Genomic DNA, 19,319 nt, shown 5'->3' with positions numbered 1-19,319 from the left:
AGTATTTGTTCACAACCATAGAGGATTTCTTCCTGAGACCTATAGAGCAAGATGTTATCGATATTTTCTGGAGCGTTTTTTGTCTTGTTTTGTTTTTTTGGCTGTGCCGCACGGCACGTGGGATCTTAGTTCCCCGACCAGGGATTGAACTCGGGCCGTGGCAGTGAAAGTGTCGAGTCCTAACCACTGGATGCCAGGGAATTCCCGCCCTCTAGCCCACTTATTCTTTACTGTGGCACCCAACAGTTTAAACTTCTCCCTTCACTTGGTTCTCAGGACTGCACAAGGACCACCTCAGCAAAATCATCCTAGGTATCCTTACACAAGGACTCTGCCTTTTTGTCTCCCTCATCTGCAACAGGGCTGCACCTCCTGGATATTTCCTTCATCAGCAGTTTCAAGGCCAGCCACCAGATCTGAAATTGTCCTCTTGCCCCAGCAGAAGAGCTGCCCAATCCCCCTCCAGGCTCTCTGTCCCACTTCTTTCTCCTCTTTGTGGAACTGGGTCCTGGGAGGGTGTTGGGAACCCTATGGCTTGGTGCCCACCAGCATATGCCTCATTGTCTATCTACCTGTACCTGGATGTCGGGTCCACAGATGAACTGAACAAAGCTGTGTGGCCACTTACTTCCCCAGGGCTGGGGGCAGAGACAGGGTGAGCAGGGAAGGGATGGAGGAGGGAGTAACTAGGTTTTGCAGGAGCTGGCTCTCGTGGTGAACCCAGAACATCCATCCCTGCAGGAACCTTGATCCAGGTCCCCCTTCCCGCCCCAGAGCTGTACTTAGAGGAGAGTCTGGGCAGAGGAACTGAGACATTCTGGCACCCTGCAGAAGGGGCCCTACCAGCCCTCCAAGCCTTTCTGATTTCCTCAAAGGCCCTGTGAGCAATGCTCCCCGTGTGTCTGAATACCTGCAGGCAGGCCTCAACCTCTCCTTAACTGACACCACCACCTGGGCCCCAACCCCTCAGACAGGTCTGGGCTCTTTCAGCCTTCCCCTTGCACTGTTTCCAGATGTAGGAAAACTCCCCGCTGAAGCCACTTCTCTACCTGCCCAGATCCTCAGCCCTGCCACCCGTGCCTTCCCCCTAGCAAATGAAAGCACACAGTTCTCTCCAAAACAGACGCTTTCCGGTGGAGCTTGGAGCCTGCTCTCTGGTCCCATCCAAATCCCTGGGATGGACGCTCCGAGAACTCCCGCCACAGGAATTTGGCTGAGCCCCTCCACAAGGCAGGATTGTAGTTATGCGTGCCGCTGGGACCATGGGCGACCACTCTGTCCCCAGCCGAGGGCTTGCACACAGGGCCCGTTCCATGAGCTTTAGGGCCAAAGGGGGACAAGATTACACAGGCCCCTTGTTCATTAAATGGGCACACATTAGGCGCCTGCTGTGTGATAAGCTCTGTGCTATGCTTTGTGGAGAACGCGACATCGATGCCTGGATCCAGACTTCGATCTGGAGAAACGAATTCGTCATTGATCTTTGTGAGAAGAGTCAGCTTTCCCACGAAGACGGCACGTGAGTTGTAACTGTTCTGACAAAACACCGCTCAAGAGAACCTTCTCTGATGAGGGTGGAAACCCGCATCAAGGACAAACCCAGACACAGTTCTCTGCCACACCCAAGATGGCCACCCGCCCGGTCCCCCTGTACTGAGTTGCACGCAGGCGCACTCAGCCTGCCACTCCTAACATGGCACATCTGAGCGCCCCGGGGCGGGGCCGCGGGCGGAAGTGGGTGTGACAGGGACGGGAGCCGAGAGGGCACTCGGAGGCGAGGTAGTGGGCAGTGGGAGCCGCTGGGAGGGTCGAAGTCATGATCCCCCTGCAGGAGGCGTCCGCCCGGCGGCGGGAGATCGAGGACAAGCTGAAGCAGGTGGGGCTGGAGCTGGGGAGGCGGGGTAGGAGGTGAGGGAAGGGGTCGAGATCCGGGCCGGGCCTCTACTCAGGGAGGCGGCAGGAGTGGGAGGGGGCCCTCCCTGCGAGGGGACCTAGTCAGGGGCGAGGCCGTGGAGCTGGGACGCGGTGGTCTCCTTTAGCCTTCGGCTTCTGGTGATGTCCTTGCCTGCGCTCCCCCCAGGAGGAGGAGACGCTGTCCTTCATCCGAGACAGCCTGGAGAAGAGCGACCAGCTCACCAAGAACATGGTGAGTAACCCCTCAGCTGGGAGGGCTTCCAGACGCTGGAGGAGAACCCTGCGACCCGGTAGCTGCGGTACCTAAGGCCTGGGGCTGCTGGTCTGGGTAGTGGTGGTGGTAACGTGTGGGTTTCTCTAGCAACAGTGCGACATGTCTCTTAACACTCCCTTCCCCTTGTCCGCCCCTTCGCTGAGGATGCTGCAGCCCCCACTGGCCTGGACTTTCTGCTTTCTGCCTAAGTTCTCCATTCTTCCTTCTCTCCTTCCGCAGACACTTAGTGAGACTGACTTAGGTGGGCTGGGTACTGGCCATGCGTCATCATTAATTCAAGTGAGGGTTGGACGGCCGGGTTACCACTTCTGAGATTACTGAGGGCAGAAAAAGACTCAGCCTTCACCCCAGAGGGCTTGAGGTGTAAAATGAGCTCTGAAGTCAGAGAGATCTGGGATCTAGTCCTCGCCCCTCCACGTATTTGTGTGTGGCCCCTGACAGGTAACTCTGAGCCTCAGTTACCTCCTCTGCTAAAACAGACGATGCCAACCTCCAGTGTAACTGTGAAGGTCATAGAAGCTAATGCATGGAGATGCATTTTGCACAGTACCTGGTATACAATAGGTCCTCAGTAAATATGAGTTTCCTTCCTTGCTCCTAGAGAAGACTGGAAAAGCACAAACTGAGCAGATACAAACTTGAGTATGTATTTTGTAACACAGTCATCAGGTGCTAGTCCTTACTTAATGAGATTCACTCTTAGAGAGAAAGGGTTTTGAAGGTACCAGCAGTGCATTTGAGGCTACTCTGTATGAAACTACTTCCTGTTCAGTCCAGGAAAGCATCAGAGAGAATAGGGATTGAGATTTGACTTCAAAGGGTGGAAGGGAAGCCATACTGAGGTGATTATCTGAGGAGGAGTTAATTTAATACTTGACTTGCCTTCAAATCAAACTTCAGCCAATTTATTTGGGCCACCTCCTATGTGCCAGGCACATGGTAGGTTCTGGGGATACAGTGGTGAACAGGAATACCCTGTCCCTTCCCTCATGGAGCTTATTGTCTATAAAACCAGAGAAGAGGCAGCAAATGCCAAAGACCTGGTGGGTGGCAGAAGCAGTGCTGGGACAACCCTGAGGCCTGAGAGCACGGAGCTTCCCCCCGCAGGTGTCTATCCTGTCATCCTTTGAGAGTCGCCTTATGAAGCTGGAGAACTCCATCATCCCTGTGCACAAACAGACGGAGAACCTGCAGCGGCTGCAGGAGAACGTTGAGAAGACTCTGTCCTGTCTGGACCATGTTATCAGCTACTACCATGTGGCCAGTGACACTGAGAAGATCATCAGGGAGGGGTGAGCTAGGGCCAGAAGGTCACATTCCTAACGCCTCTTGGACCAGTGGCTGTAGGCCTTGGAAGGGAGGAGTAGAATATATTTGAGCCTAGAGTCCCTGTGTTAATTCTCTTCTCCCCTTTCTGAATACCATTCTCTTGGTCCTTCCTCTTCATCTTCCATCTGCCCAGGCTAATAGGACTTTTCTCCTTTCCAGCCCCACAGGTAGGCTGGAAGAGTACCTGGGAAGCATGGCCAAGATTCAGAAGGCTGTGGAGTATTTCCAGGACAACAGCCCAGACAGCCCAGAGCTCAACAAAGTGGTAAGGGGCCAGCAGAGTGATGTGAGAGGTGTGGGGACACCAGTCACGGCCCTGGTCTCATGAGAGACACTGAACCAGCTTAAAAGAGAATGTAGTGGAATAAACAGAAGTATATAATACCATACACATACTGTAGGCATTAAGATCTCTGTCTCAGGAATTACAGGTATACATTTTTATTGCATCTTAATAATTTAACTAAATTATAAGTTAAATATGAAGTATAAGTTTAACATTGGATTTTTATAAATGCATGGGTGTTTCTTAATTGTAGCAAAAAATACATAATATAAAATTTGCCATTTTAACCATCTTTAAGGGAACAGTTCAGTGACATTAAGTACGTTCACACTGTCGTATAACCATCTCCAGAATTCTTTTCATCATCTCAGACTGAAACCCTGTACCCATTAAAGACTAACTCCCCTTTCTCCTCCCCATCAACCCCTGGCCATCATCACTCTACTTTCTGACTCAATGAATTTGACTGGTCAGGGAACCTGCATTCATGTTTTCATATTCACTTTTTTTGTGTCATATCTTTGTGTTTAAGTTTTGGGGTCTTTAGATCACCAGAGGGAGACAGAGTCGGGCTGGGAAGTGAGGTTTACTCCATGCACTGAGGAAAGGAGAGAATGCAGACAGGAGGAAAGGTGGGAGCAGAGGCCCAGACATCCCAGCCACTGAGGAACATTAGAGGGCAGGCCAGCTTGGACCCCCCGTCACCTGGCACACCTTCCTGGTGGCACCACAGGTCTTGCCCTGAGGCGTGTGTCTTACCCAGAAGAGGGGGTGGGCTGAGGAACAAAGATGGGAAACTGGCTTTTCTCCCACCCAGAAAGCTGTTGCTTAGAACAGTGCCTCCCAGCTTTTCTCCCATCGTGGCTCCATCGGAAATGAGAATGTTTGTGGGGCACACTGGGGTAAAGTGGTAACTCGCCAGTGGTCTCTGGCTGCGCACAGCGCCACCTGGCTACCCAGAGGACTGACAAGATCAATACCTTGGCACACCAGTAATGCAGTGGGCACACACCAGTAAAACCATAATACTGCAGCCCTTGGGTGAGCAGCCTGGACTCAGAGATTGGGATGCCAGGGGCTGGAGAACTTGATTCTTGAGGGTCTCTAGCAAGTTTGGATCACAGAGTGAAGAGCTCTGTGCTAGAACTTGGGTGTGGGAGTGGATTAGAGAAGGAGAATACAAAAAATATGCTATAGGTTTACCCTAGAGGACGTACTTTTCATTTAAGCAGAAATGCTCCAACTCCTCTCTCTATTTTTAAAACATCTTTACTGAGATATAATTCACATACCATAAAATTTACCCATTTAAAGTATAAAACGCAGTAGTTTTAGTATAATCACAGAGTTATGCAACAACACCAGAATAAATTTTATTTATTATAATGTATATAATGTTATATATAACATTTTCATTGCCTAAAAAAAGAAATCCATTGGCAGTCACTCTTCTTCCCTTCCCTCCCCCATTCACCCAGTCTCTGGTAATCACTCATCTACTTTCTGTCTCTGTAAATTTACCTATTCTGGACTTCTCCTGAAAATGGAATCACACAGTATGTGACCTTTTGTGTCTGGCTTCCTTCACTTAGCGTAATGTTTTCAAGGTTCACCTATGTGGTAGCGTGTGTCAGTGTTTCATTCCGTTGTATGGTTGAATAATATTGCATTGTATGGCTCTGCCACATTTTGTTTATCCATCCATCACTTGATGGACACTCCACTTTTTGGCTGTTATGAACAGTGTTGCTATGAACCCTTGTGTACGAACTTTTGTGTGGACATATGTTTTCAATTCTCTTATCTGCTCTGGATACCTGTCGCTTATCAGATACATGACTTGCAACTATTTCCTCTCATTCTGTGAATTGTCTTTTCACGGTATCGTTTACAGCACAAAAGTCTTTAATTTGATGTAGTCCAATTTATCTATTTTTTTCTTTTGCAAACCCTTTTCTAACAAGAACACAAATTAATGGTACAATGAGAAAATAATCAGCTGATATCTGTGAAGCACCTACTTCTTGTAAAACTCTGGGTTTCACCTATGAACATACATTTTGAGAGAACACAAGGGAAAGAAATAATCAAGGAAAGCTTCCCAGCGTTTATTCTCTGGGAAAAAGGAAGTGAAGGCAGAGGAGGGCCGAGGCCCAGAATCAGGAAGGCAAAGGAAGGGGACGGCGAGGCGAGGGCCTGCTGAATGCAGGAACAGCCGTGGACCCTCTTTCTTCTTTCCCTCCTCCCTTCCTTCCTTCTTCCCTGTAGAAGCTGCTGTTTGAGCGGGGGAAGGAGTCGCTGGAGTCCGAGTTCCGCAGCCTGATGACCCGGCATAGCAAGGTCGTGTCCCCTGTGCTCATCCTGGATCTGATCAGCGGTGAGGACGACCTGGAGGTACAGGAGGAGGTGCCCCTGGAGCACCTGCCTGAGAGTGTGCTGCAGGACGTGATCCGCATCTCCCGCTGGCTGGTGGAATATGGCCGCAACCAAGGTGAGGTGTCCTGGGGAGGCGGGGGCCCAGGCGGCAGGGCCAGAGGGAGTGGACTTTGCCCTTTGTTTCTTTTTTTTTAAAATTTTATCATTATTATTTTTTTGGCTGTGTTGGGTCCTCGTTTCTGTGCAAGGGCTTTCTCTAGTTGCGGCGAGCGGGGGCCACTCTTCATCGCGGTGCACGGGCCTCTCACTCTCGCGGCCTCTCTTGTTGCGGAGCACAGGCTCCAGACGCGCAGGCTCAGTAGTTGTGGCTCACGGGCCGAGTTGCTCCGCGGCATGTGGGATCCTCCCAGACCAGAGCTCGAACCCGTGTCCCCTGCATTGGCAGGCAGATTCTCAACCACTGCACCACCAGGGAAGTCCCACCTGCATTTCTTTTAAAACAAAAGAGTTTAGTAGGAAACAATATGAGCAATAAGTCTACAGTTTATGTATCAAATTATGAATCTAGCTAAATTCAAGCTTTTTTAACATACCTTACTTTCCCGTTTCTTTCCTTTTTTTTTTTTTTTTCCTTTTTTTTGATTAATTATAAAAACTTCAAATAGCACAGAAAGGCTTAGGTGAAAAGCAAAAGTCCATCTCCCCACTTCCCTAATGCTTACAGTGTCATAACCCAAAGATGAGTACTGTTAAGATTATTTATACCCTTCCAAAATATTCTTTATGCAACTGTGTTTGTGTGAGAGAGAGAGAGAGAATAAATACGTGTGTATCTGCTCCTCATTCCCAAGTGGAAGGGAGCATACTAAACACTCCCCTATGATTGTTTTTTGGTTTTTGCTTTCAACTTAGTAATATGTCTTGAGAGTGTTCCATATCAGTACATGTATATTTGCTTCATTCTTTTTGGCAGCTGCATAATATTCCATGGTATGTTGGTACCATCATTTCTTTAAATCCAGTCCCAGGATTTTTAAAAAAATCCCAAGTTAAGCAAAAAATTAAAAAAAAAAACTAACTGTAATGAATATTCCATTTTAAGCTTTTTAGCCCTCCACACTCTTCTTCTCTTCGTTAGTTTGTACACATACCAAGTTGTCAGTGTGCGTTATCACTATGCCTGCCTTCCCTCGAGGACTCTGTGGTGCCAGGTCTCAGGACCGCCTGTACTGACCACACGGCACATCTGTGGCTCATGAGCTGCACTGTGGGAGCCGGGGGCTCGGCAGGAGCTTTTCAGGGGCTCCCTTGGGATAAGATGCCTCCAGACCCCTCAGTCCCCTTCAGTCAGAGCCTCAGTGCTTTGTTCCATTTTTCACATTGGCGACACACTCGTTGGGAACTGCTAAAAGGTACCGTGGCATTCGTATCTTTTTCCTTGCTCGTTTGCATTTTTGGATTTTCCAGTTTTCCAGTATTGACAAATAGTGCTGCAGTGAGCACAGTTGGATGGCTTGCTTTTCTTATTTAGGAAGTTCTTTGAGATATTTTCTCAAAGGTACAATTATCAGGCAAAACTGTCTGAACAGATCTGTAACCTTCTTGCCGTCTTGAGCTCCTCTCCGGGTAGGTGGGGCCAGTCGACTGACCCATCCAAAATCCCACAGCTGTTTGTTCTTCATTAGCTTTATTTATCTTAGCTATTTGACAGGGCTTTCATAATCCTCTAATTTTTTAAAATTTGCATTTCATTCATGGCTAAAGAAATGGTGTGTTTTTTTATTCAGTGACACTTGTTGTCTCTTTATGCATATAAATTGCTCACATCCTTTGACCCCTCACCAAGTTGAAGCTGGATGTTAACTTTACATTTTTTTTATCTAAAAAAACCTTACTGTGGACTTCCTTGGCAGTCCCGTGGTTAAGACTCCACACTTCCCGCGCAGGGGACACGGGTTCAATCCCTGGTCAGGGAAGATGCCACATGGCATGGCCAAAAAAAAAAAAAAAAAAACCTTACAGGGAATTCCTTGGCAGTTCAGTAGTTAGGACTTGGCACTTTCACTGCCAGGGGCCCGGGTTCAATCCCTGGTTGGAGACCTAAGATCCCACAAGCCACGCGGCGCGGCCAAAAATAAATAAATAAAATAAAAAATAACAACTAATTGTTGGTTCTGTTGGGGGATACTTTCCCTTTTAAGACTTTGATTTGGGACGGACGAGGCCATGTGGGAGGCTGCTAGGAAGGGGTTAGCAAGGAGCGATGGTGGGCACCACTGCTGCCCTGCGGAGCTGCGTCTGGAAGTGAGAGGGAGGCCCTGGGGCCAGGCAGAGGCAGGGACCCCAGCTGTCGCCCATCTCTCCTCAGACTTCATGAACGTCTACTACCAGATCCGCTCCAGCCAGCTGGACCGCTCCATCAAAGGCCTGAAGGAGCATTTCCGGAAGAGCAGTTCTTCGTCTGGGGTCCCCTACTCCCCTGCTGTCCCCAACAAGAGGAAGGACACGCCTACCAAGAAGCCGGTCAAGCGGCCAGGTGAGTCCCCACCCTGGCCCACCTCAGAACCAGACAGAAGCTCGGTGGGACCTGGGTTGCCTTTGGCCACCCTGGGGGTAGCAGCCGCTACAGCTTGACCTCCCAGCGACCCCCAACTATAGGTACGCAGGACAGAAAGCAGGTGTCTGCCCACCCAGCAAGGCCCCATCCGGTGATCTCCTCTCTACCCAGCCGAGTCTGGGGGCTACATAAGTGTCCTTGGAGTGGAGGGTCACAGGCACGGAGGGGTGGGCTGACAGGGGTGCCGGGGCAGAGCCCCTTGCTGGACCCCCTTCTCCTCCCTGCGTCGGCCTATCAGGAGGCCAGGCACGCTGCTGCCGCCAAAACCGTGGACAGGACAGGGGCAGGCACTGCAGCCGTCACCTTGCAGAAAGCCAGGGTGGCTTGAACAAGTGGATAGGGGAGAGTTTACACTTCCACAGTCGCCCAGAAAGGAAAATAATCCCACGCCTTCTTCTCCAAAGAACTTAATCCGGCTTTTGGGCTCCACTCGAAGTTACTGCCTTGCGGCGGGAGAGTCAGGGGAGGGGTGTTGAGGTGGGAGACGCCTAGGCTGTGGGCGTTGGTGTCCTGGGCGAACAGCTCACTGTCTGTCCTTCTTCCCGTCATCATGTTCCCTGTAGTCCGTGCTCCAGGTAAACAGTGCTCCTGTGTGTCAGCCTCCACTTGGCAAGCCTGGCTGTGTCTGTCTGCTGAGAGGCGTGGTCCTCGAGAGGCTGGGGTTTTCCGGGCGAGGGGCTGCTGCAGGCCCCAGGGGGAGCGAGCCAGTGAGGCTGGGGGCTGCTCCCACCCCAGCCTTCCCTGTCCAGCTGCTGCTGTGGCACACGCGCCGGGCGCGCCGGTGGGGCCCGCCCCCCACGACAGCGTTTTCCTTACCTGCCCCTCAGAGAACAGGGGGCCTGCGCCTTGGTTCCGGGAGGCTGCGAGGCTGCCCGGGCCTTGGCGGGTCTGTGCTCTCTTCCCCTCTGTCTCTTCTCTGATGGGCCCAGTGGAGGCCCCAGGACCCAGTCTGCATCCAGGAGTGCTGCTGGCCGTGCAGGGAGCAGGGGTCTGATCTCGGGGCCCCCGGTGGACCTAATCTAGCTTGGCTTAGAGCCCCCAGAGGAAAACTCGGGCTCTGAGCGTCCCTCTGGTTTCTGTGGGGTTTCAAGAGGTGTCAGGAGCTGGGGGGCTCAGGACTGACGTCAGGAACTAGGGAATCAGGCCCCTGGGACATCAGTTCCCAGCTCTTGAGGAGGGGAGCAGGGAGGCCTCGGTGGGTAATGAAACACCGACCTCAGCGTCGTTCGTGGTAATTGTGCTCCTGATGGGTTTGGCGGCCGCCGGATCAGCGTCCCCAGCCCACATCCATGCGAGCGTACTGGCAAGTCTCCTGGAGGCCCGGCGGGCCCACCTGCTCCTGGTCGGTTGTGGGGCAGGGAACTGATTCGCTCATTAGTGGGGCTGCTCCCTGGAGGGGCAGAACCCAGCGAGACAGATGCTGAGCCCAAGCCCCAAACTTGGTTATTAGTAACTAATTGCGGTTGGTGCAAACAGAAAGAGATGAGCCGCTCCAGACGCTGTCCCTTCTCCGCTAGCCTTTTGGGGAGCTGCCAGGACCCAAGAAACCTCACCGTGTTCAGAGGTGCAAGGGGGCACCTGGGAGTCCCCAAGGAAGAGGGACAGAGTTACACTCATGGGTGCCTCCCCTGCCCCAGTACATTTTATTAACAGGGCAGCTGTACACATCTGTTTTAAATGCTGTTTTATTTCCCCACGTTTTCTGCCCTGAGATGTCTCGTTCCCACAGAGGTAGCTGACCCTGGAGGCTGTGGGCGCTGCAGTTTTGTTTTCATTGTTCTCACTTGTGATACTAACTGTTGGTTTTTTCCCCCCATGCCAAGAGCACGTGCCCTTTCCTGCTGCCCTCCCTCCTGCTCTCTGTGTGGTGGCTCCTATTAACTTCTGTTTGGCTTTTGAGTTTTTCCCAATTGCTCTGGTGGTTTGGGTCCCTCCCCTGGTGTACGGGGCCAGTCTGCCTCTGGGTCTCCAAGCCTTCCGTCTTGGGCACTGCTATCCCAGGAAGCTCAGTCCCATTTCACCAACTCCTGGGTGCTGCTTTCCTTTGGCTACTGTTTGGCCACGTCCCGGCACTGAGCATGCCCGGAGAACTCTGCCCGCCCTTTGGGGAGGAGCCACGGGCCTGCCCGCTTCAAGGTGCCCCCAGGCTCTGCCACTTGGTCTCGCCTTCTGGGTGTGAGAGCTCCATCACTAGCTCCTCCATCCCAGGCCCTTGTCTATTTCTGGGTTAAGTGCCACCCAGTACTGTTTTTTATTTTTGGCTTCTCCTGGTGGATCTTTGCCCATCTCATCTCCTTCACCCTCTGCACTTCCTAAAATGACCTCAGATCTGGAACAGTGAGGGTCACTGGCAGAATCAGGAGCTCCACTGGGGGAACGAAATGTGTCCGTTCCTCCATCTCCTTCTGCGGGGCCTCCGGCGGTCCCGGGAAAGGCCTGCTGGGAGAGATGGTACCCGGGCGTGCCCTCTGCTGGGGGTGGGCGTGGGCCTGGGGGCCAGGCGGAGGGCTGCTGCTGTTTTCTCTCACTCGTTTCCTAGGTCTTCTTATCTCCTCTGTGTGGCTCTGGTGACAGGGACGATCCGTAAGGCTCAGAACCTTCTGAAACAGTATTCCCAGCATGGTCTAGATGGGAAAAAGGGGGGCTCTAACCTCATTCCTCTGGAAGGTAATCATCCTGTGTTCCTCTCCTCTTCCCTCCTCCTCCACCGTGTGTCCACTCACGTGGTAGGGCAGAGCCTCCAACCCCCCAGAGGGCCTCGGGCGCAACCCTGAGAGGGGACCAGGGGTGGGAACTGAGGTCCTGGGCCTCTGACCCCAGCTGGCTCGGGGGCAGCTTTCATGGCCCTCGGCCTGGTCCTGTCTGGCTGACGGCAGCTCTGCCCTCCCAGAGGCTTCCCGCTCCCTCCCCTCCCCGTCTCTGTCCTTGTCTCCTGTTTGAACTCAGAGAAAGTTCTTTGTCACGGGCAGCCCTTTCACGCTCAGACCAGCAGTGACAGGACCAAGGCGGCCGAGGCCTCCTGGCCGCCCCCCTCCACCTGAAAGGGGAGCGTGTGCCACAGGGGGCAGGCAGCCCGTATACCATGTCCCTGCCTCCCTCGCATCAGAGGAAGGACAGCCCTGCCCTAGTGGACCGGATCCGCCTTCAAAAGAATGACCCTGGGGGCGAAAAGAAGCCTGTCCCCATTCACTGGGCAGTGACATTTCTCTAACTGGATCTCTCCCCAAATATGGTGAGATAAACCCCCTGGGGCTGAGCATCAGACCTTCCGCAGCTGCTGGAAACTCTTCAGAAACCCGGCTTTCTCTTAGCATCCAGGCTTGGGGAAACCAGCTCCCGAGGATGGTCCGGGGCATTGCAAGTCAGGCTTGAAACGGCTGTTCCCCAGGTGGTCTGAGGCAGAGGAGGGGCTCAGAGCCCTCTCCAATGCCCCTTCCCCTACACCCCGTCTCACATCCCCCCCCCACCCCGGAGATCGAGGGCTTCTTCCCAGTCCCCCGAGAAGCAGCCACCCCGCCCCTGGATAAACGCTGCTTGTGTTTGCGGCCGACGTCTCGCTAGGTCACGAGCATGATTTCCGAGTTAAGCACCTGTCCGAGGCCCTGAACGACAAGCACGGGCCACTGGCCGGTGAGTACTGCAGCCCAGCCCGAGGGCAGCCGCCGCTGCATTCACGGCCGTCCCCAGAGGGCCCGCTCCGGCCTGGCCTAGCCGGCCGCTCCGCTCCGAGGATGAGCCTGGCCTACTCGCCTCTCTCTCTCTCCGGTCCGTCTCTCTTTTGGGCACTAGGTCCCCTTACCTCTCTCCAGGTGGGAGTGCACGCCTGGCTCTCAGGGCCTGGGCCAAGGGCAGAAGTTGCCGCCACTCGGAAGGCGGGCAGAGAGGGCAGGCGGGCCCCCGGAGGGCAGGGAGTGTCAACACGTGACTCCAGCAACGGCTCCAAAGCTCTGACCCCTCGGAGCCTGTCCCTCGGCACGTAGGACCAGGTTGCCTGCGGGCACCTCTGCGCCAGCCTCCAGTGCAGTAGCGGGATCCGGTCTCCTGCTGCGGCAGCTGACAACCAAGAAGCCCTCCCCCTCCGAGGCTCACATTGCCTCTTCTCCAGTTTTGACGCCATGCCAGCTAGCCTCATGGACCAGAGCCCACTGCCTTTTTATACATTCCAGAAGGCCTGGCTGGGCTGGTATCTAGCTCCAGAGGCCCAGCGTTTTCAGAGATGGATGACCACTGTGCCTGCCTCCTTGAGGTGGACGCGGCCACTCGCGCATCCCTGGGTGTCCTCTTCCCAGTACAATTCAGAATCCTCAGTCTTGGGGTCAGGCGTGTCTTATCCAGGAAGTCGACTGGGGGAATCTTCTTATCCTTTTTATCCATCTCCCCAACACCTCTCGTACCTGACATTCTGGAACAAAGACTGGACTCAGGCCCTGTTTTTCCCCTCGAACCCCGTCGGGCCTGCTGGAGTTCTCTCAGCTTTCTGCCAGCACAGTCTTCTTCCCCATCTGCTGCCAGTCTGGCTACAGGCCAGGAGCTGGGGAGACTCGTGCCCCACCCCCCAGCAGGGAGAGGGTCTGCCCCAGACCAGTAGCTCAGGGGCACTGCTTCCCCCCCAGGGAGAGATGACATGCTGGACGTGGAGACCGACGCCTACATTCACTGCGTCAGTGCCTTTGTCAAGCTGGCCCAGAGCGAGTACCAGCTGCTGATGGACGTCATCCCTGAGCACCATCAGAAGAAGACCTTTGACTCTTTGATACAGGTCCTGCCCCACCCCACCCTGCCCCTGGGCCCTGACCAGATGCCCCAGCAAGAGCTGTCACTGCAGAAGCTTGAGTTTGGTCCAGGCTTGTGGTCCATAGCCCTCAACTCCAGCCACCACCTCCACCTCCCATCCTGGGGATCTGTCCTGGGTGGCGTGTCCCATTCGGGACCTCCCTATTGGAGGCATACTTCCCCCACACCCCTCCAGGTGCCCTCACCGTCCCTGGGAACCGGCTGTCTGCCCCCTCCACTGAGCCCTCTCCCTGCCCCGCTCTCTCAGGACGCCCTGGACGGGCTGATGCTTGAAGGGGAGAACATTGTGGCTGCTGCCCGGAAGGCCATCATCCGACACGACTTCTCGGCTGTGCTCACCGTCTTCCCCATCCTGCGGCACCTCAAGCAGACCAAGCCTGAGTTTGACCAGGTGCTCCAGGTAGGTGGCTGAGGATGCCCTTGGGGACGCCGGGAGGAGGAGTCCTGCTGCCCGGCACGGCCTCCCAGGAGAACTGTGCTCTCTGCCCCAACGCGTCTGCTCCGAGGGGGAATGGCGGCAGCTTGCTTGGGGCCCCGGGCCTGCGCAGGTGCTCTCAGGGTGAGTGAAGAGGAGAGGCAGTCCCCTGGGGTGAGGGGCTGGGAAGGAGCAGGGCCCCAGGCACAGCCTATGGCCGGCTTCTGGCGCCCTGTGCAGCCGTGTGCTTCCTCAGGGGACGGCCGCCAGCACCAAGAACAAGCTGCCCAGCCTCATCACCTCCATGGAGACCGTAGGAGCCAAAGCGCTGGAGGACTTCGCTGACAACATCAAGGTGCTCTCCTTCCCTCCGCCGCCATGCGGGACGGCCCGTGGGGCTGTGGGCAGGGCCACCGGTGACCTGGCTTGGAAACTCCTTCTGAAAGCAGGCCTCCAAGAGGGGCGGGCCTGCCCTGTGGGGAAGCCGGCCGTGCTGCTAGTCTCCTGTCAGTGCCCACGGGCCTCCCTGTCTTCCCCAGGGGCTCCAGAGGCCCCCACCCCAGGCGTCAAGCTCCTGCCGCGCTTTTCCCATCTAGTCATGTCCGTATGTCTGTCTCGCTCACCTTTGTGCCCAAGGGGCATCCTGACACCTGTCTGCCAGGAGGTGGCGCCGTGAGCCCGCAGACGGGGGTGTGGGGTGGGCGCGGGACTCCCTGGGAGCTGCTTCAGGGAGTCAGGCTGTTCTTCCCACAGAACGACCCGGACAAGGAGTACAACATGCCCAAGGATGGCACTGTGCACGAGCTCACGAGCAACGTAGGTGCTGCCCCGGGGCTCCTGGGGCGGGGAGGGGGTGCAGGTGGCAGGATGGACTGCAAGGTGCTTCGTGCCCCCAGCAGACAGGGCCTTTCCCAGGAGGCCAAACCCACAGGGTGGAGCAGGAAGCTGGCAGCCACCCTCTTCACTGGGCAGGCCCCTGGCCCTGCACCTGTCCTGGGATGGTCAGAGGGAGTGAACTGTAGGAGGTGATCGACCTTGGGTCCTGCCCTTGACCTTCTTCCTGGACCTGTTTTCTCCCCACGCAGGCTATCCTCTTCCTGCAGCAGCTCCTGGACTTCCAGGAGACGGCGGGCGCCATGCTGGCCTCCCAAGGTACTTGACACCTCCCAGCGGGGCCCCGTGCCCCACTCCTCCCTCTGGCCTGGAGACGTGGGGTTAGCCCCCTCTGGGTGAGGAGATTTCCCCCGCCCTGTGGAGTGGGAAGGAGATGTGGCCTGTGGAGGGACCCCCGAGCTGCTTGGGCCATCTGGGCCCAGCATCAGGAAAGCAGCCGGGGTTTGACTACCTTTCCTGGCCTCCATCCCCTCTCGGCTCCTTCCACTGTCCTCACTCTGGAGAGAAGAACTCACTTGTTTGGAGGTGCCCTTCCCGCCCCGCCCTTCCTTCTGCATCTCCCCACCTCCTCTTGTGTTGCCTGTCCTAATTAGTCTCATACAGCTGACCCTTTACAGCTGGCATCTCAGGGCCAGCCTGTTGTCTTCCCGTGACCGTGACTGCTGTCCTGGGACTGGGGCTCAGGAGGTTAGCACGTGGGGAAGAGCACGCTTCCGAGCACTGAGACCCAGCCCAGCTTGTTGGGCCCCCAGGCCTTCCCTTTTCCCCCCAGTCTAGGGGCAAGGAGCCAAGGTGCAGCCTCTGGCCTGCGGTTCTCCAGATGTCCACTTTCCAGTGTGTCCCTGGCCTTCAGGGGTCCAGCCTGGGCTGTCCTGCTGTCTGTTTCTGGCGTCGCGGGGAGTGGTCTGCTTGGCTCGGGTGTTGCGGCCGTTTCTAACCTGTTTTTGCACTTTGCATCTTTTTCCCTCCTTTGTCTCTCCCCTCTTCCCCTCTGTGCGCACTGCCTCTCACTGCGTAGTTCTTGGGGACACATACAATATTCCTTTAGACCCCCGAGGTAAGCAGCAGGGCTCTGCAGCCCCATCCTTCCCCTCTGAAGCCCCATGAGTGAGGTTCCCTGGGGACGGAGGCACCTGGACAGACTCAGGACCCCAGTAGGAGCGGGGTCAGAGGGGACACGGGTTCCTTCCGGGTGCTCCCAACCCTCTCAGCTCCCTGACGGCCACTCTCTGTCTCTGGGTTTCTCCAGACAGCATCCTGCTGTGTCCAGCACCCTGAGTACACCCTTCAAGCTGGTCCAGCACCTCCCTGTCTCCTTCCTCCCCCATCCGCTCCCTTCCCCCCTTGGCTTTCTGCCCTGTGCGGGCAGCAAGTCTCTGTTCAGAAGGGCCTGGTAGAGGAGGTTGTGGGCAGTGGGGGTGAAGGTGGACAGGCCATGGGGGGCCTATTCTAAGACTCTGTTGCTGACAAATGGGAGAAGTGGGCCTCGTAGGTACCCCCAGCATGGGTTGGGGGCTGGGTGACAGAGGCTGTCCCATTCCTGTCCTGCCAGCCTTCCTGCTGGTCCTGGGCCAGCTCATTAACCCCACCACCCAAGACCATGGAAGGGCTGGCCGTGGGTTCCAGGAAGAGTCCCAGGGAGCGCCCCCCGCAGCGGGAAGGGAGCCCTGTAGCTCAGCACGTCCCCAGCTCTGCCCGAGGGAGGCTCGGGCCCCTCCCAGGGTTTCCTCAGCCGCTCCGCGGGCCTAGGGGAGGCCAGAGAGGGTCTTGGCTGCTGCCACTGCTGTGGTAACAGGACTCCTCCTCTCACAGAGACCAGTTCCTCAGCCACCAGCTACAGCTCCGAGTTCAGCAAGCGCCTCCTGAGCACCTACATCTGTGAGTGCACCCCGCCAGCCAGCAGCCTCCGGCGCCCGGCCTCCCTGCCTCCCTGCCTCTTCCCTTCCGTGTCCTTTTTGTGCTCTCTTGCTAGTCCAGGTCCCCCCCCTGAGCACCACCGCCCCGACTTTTAGAACTGCAGCCTGACCTCTGGTTGGGGGGCCGCAGGGGCTCGGCAAAAGGCTCCCAAGGCTGGCGAGGCTGGTGGGGCCTCGAGTCCGGGAGGAACAAGGAGCGACGGGTGGGAGTTGGTCTTTGGGCCCCAGGATTGGGTCATTTGGGTCAGACTGCCACGGGAGGCGTGACCGCATCCTTCCCTGTGCAGGTAAAGTCCTGGGCAACTTGCAGCTGAACTTGCTGAGCAAGTCCAAGGTGTATGAGGACCCGGCTCTGAGCGCCATCTTCCTACACAACAACTACAACTACATCCTCAAGGCCCTGGAGAAGTAAGTGGCTACGGGCGCTGGCCTGCAGCTCTCCCCTGCCCCTGCCTGCCTGCCGGGTCTGGCTGTGCCCCCTCGTGTCCAGGGCGGGGAGGACGCCGCTTTACCCTTCACAGTCCCAGGACCCAGGGAGGTGGGAGGCAGGCCCCACTGGTGTTGCTGCAGAGGCCGGCAGCCTCTCTATCATCCTCTCCTCTCTCCCCTGCTCCCACCCCAGGTCTGAGCTGATCCAGCTGGTGGCCGTGACCCAGAAGACTGCCGAGCGCTCCTACCGCGAGCACATCGAGCAGCAGATCCAGACTTACCAGCGCAGGTGGGCGTCCGCCCACCCTCCCGCTCCCCGACCTGTGTGCCCACCAGTAACGCTTCCTTCTCAGAGCCTCGGGAGGCTGGGCCCAGTCAGAGTGGGCTCAATGACGGGGAACTGCCACCCTGTGAACCCCCATCCTCTACTTCTTTTTTAATCACACTCATGGGGTGGGGAAGGGTAGGTGCCAAGGGTGACGACCAAGATGGTTGAAGGGCTGCCCGTCAGAGGTGTGGGTAACGTTCAGACCAGGTGAAGAGCCAGCTCACAAGGTCCCTTGAACTTGGCTGAGCCTCACTCTACAGGGCTCTCTCTGCCCCTCGCCTCCCGTTTCTTAGTTTGTGCGTCTCTCTCTCCCTTTGGGTGTTTCTTCCCCGTGACCGTATCTCCCTCTGCTTTCCCGTGTATCTGTCCTCCGTCCCCTCTTTTCTCATCTGCTTCTCCATCTTAATTGGCCATGATATCAACGTGAAGTGTAGTTGGTAGTGTCTGTTCGATTTATTGAATGTTCTGTTTCCTGTTCTTAATTTTAAAAGCGAGCAGCTTGAGCATTTTTATTCCCAAGGAAAAAAATCTCAGCTGTGTTTTGCTTAGTTACAACCCAGGCTGATCCCTGCCCTCACCCTCTCCCCCAGTAGATCAAGAGATTTTTTAAAAACAAAACAATCCAGCCCCAGGGAAGGAGCAGCTGCCTGAGGCTGTCCCTTCTCTGCCCTCTGCTTCCCTCCCTGCCTGGCAGTTGGTTAAAGGTGACTGACTACATTGCTGAGAAGAATCTACCTGTGTTCCAGCCCGGAGTCAAGGTGGGCTGAAGGCCTGGGCTGGGAAGGGATGTCTAGCAGATGTGGTGCTTTCTGCTGTGTCTCTGGGAAAAAAACAGACAACTGGGATGAGAAAGCAAAGGATGCCCGTGGCCATCCGGGCAGCAGGGGAGAGGGCTGGGCTTGGGTGTTTGGGGAAGGAGCAGGGGCAGGACGATTCTGCTCTGAGGGACGCTTTCTCTGCCACCTCCCCTGGCCCCCCAGCTTCGGGACAAGGAGCGCCAGATGATCAAGGAGCGTTTTAAGGTAAGTCGGGATCCTCCCCGCTCCCCTGATCGCTGCTGCTACTGTAGCAGCGCAGACTCAAACGTTTGTCTTTGGGTCACTTCTGTTCCCACCGTTGTGGTGTTCAGGGCTTCAACGATGGCCTGGAAGAATTGTGCAAGATACAAAAGGCCTGGGCTATTCCCGACACGGAGCAGAGGGACAAGATCCGCCAAGCTCAGAAAAACATTGTTAAGGAGACCTACGGGGCCTTTCTGCACAGGTTAGCCCTCCGTCTCTGCCCTCCCAGCCCCAGGCTCCCCGCTGCCCCGGCTGGGCCACTGGGCCCTTCTCTTCTTCAAGGAAACCTGGAGAGGGTGGTGGGTTTGGGTGGCAGATCCAGTGCCCGGGGCTTTGGTGTGGGGCCAGACCCGAACATCACCCAGGGGCACCCCATCGGGAGGGCCTTAGGCTGAGGCAGAGCTGGGGAGGGGCTAGGCATCCCCACTGACCTCAGCGCCTGGTCAGGTATGGCAGCGTGCCCTTCACCAAGAATCCTGAGAAGTACATCAAGTACCGTGTGGAGCAGGTGGGCGACATGATCGATCGCCTCTTTGACACCTCCGCCTGAGCCGCCACCGCCCCTGCCTGGCTCTGCCGGACCAGCCATGTTATCGGACACATAAACCAGTGTTAACTTGCCTCTGGGCCCGGTGAGTGTGGCGTCCTTTGACACAGGGGTCTTTCTCCACCACCCCGACCAGGAG

The 19,319-nt window shown here is 55.8% G+C and overlaps 1 protein-coding gene across 10 annotated transcripts; it reads left to right on the top strand.

The window, feature by feature from the left end:
* The first annotated feature begins 1,718 nt into the window (after window positions 1-1,718).
* On the top strand, window positions 1,719-19,260 carry EXOC7 (exocyst complex component 7). Of its 10 annotated transcripts, XM_036837637.1 has the most exons (22): window positions 1,740-1,876; window positions 2,081-2,146; window positions 3,296-3,480; window positions 3,677-3,782; window positions 6,072-6,294; window positions 8,548-8,715; window positions 9,360-9,371; window positions 11,371-11,463; window positions 12,358-12,426; window positions 13,410-13,555; window positions 13,838-13,990; window positions 14,262-14,360; window positions 14,759-14,821; window positions 15,091-15,157; window positions 15,918-15,956; window positions 16,712-16,777; window positions 17,103-17,223; window positions 17,438-17,533; window positions 18,267-18,330; window positions 18,553-18,594; window positions 18,702-18,835; window positions 19,081-19,254. In XM_036837637.1, the coding sequence occupies exons 1-22, from the start codon at window positions 1,817-1,819 to the stop codon at window positions 19,181-19,183; spliced, it is 2,175 nt and encodes a 724-aa protein (XP_036693532.1). In that variant the 5' UTR covers window positions 1,740-1,816; the 3' UTR covers window positions 19,184-19,254. The 10 variants fall into 10 exon arrangements, with proteins under 10 accessions (XP_036693541.1, XP_036693532.1, XP_036693534.1 ...); XM_036837639.1 differs by lacking the exon at window positions 15,918-15,956 and having other exon boundaries at window positions 19,081-19,260; XM_036837638.1 differs by lacking the exon at window positions 9,360-9,371.
* Window positions 19,261-19,319: the final 59 nt, after the last annotated feature.

The sequence above is a fragment of the Balaenoptera musculus genome, chromosome 20, assembly GCF_009873245.2.
Source record: "Balaenoptera musculus isolate JJ_BM4_2016_0621 chromosome 20, mBalMus1.pri.v3, whole genome shotgun sequence".
Taxonomy (NCBI): Eukaryota; Metazoa; Chordata; class Mammalia; order Artiodactyla; family Balaenopteridae; genus Balaenoptera; species Balaenoptera musculus.
Note: the sequence above shows the minus strand (reverse complement) of the source record. Positions and strands in the feature narration are given on the sequence as shown.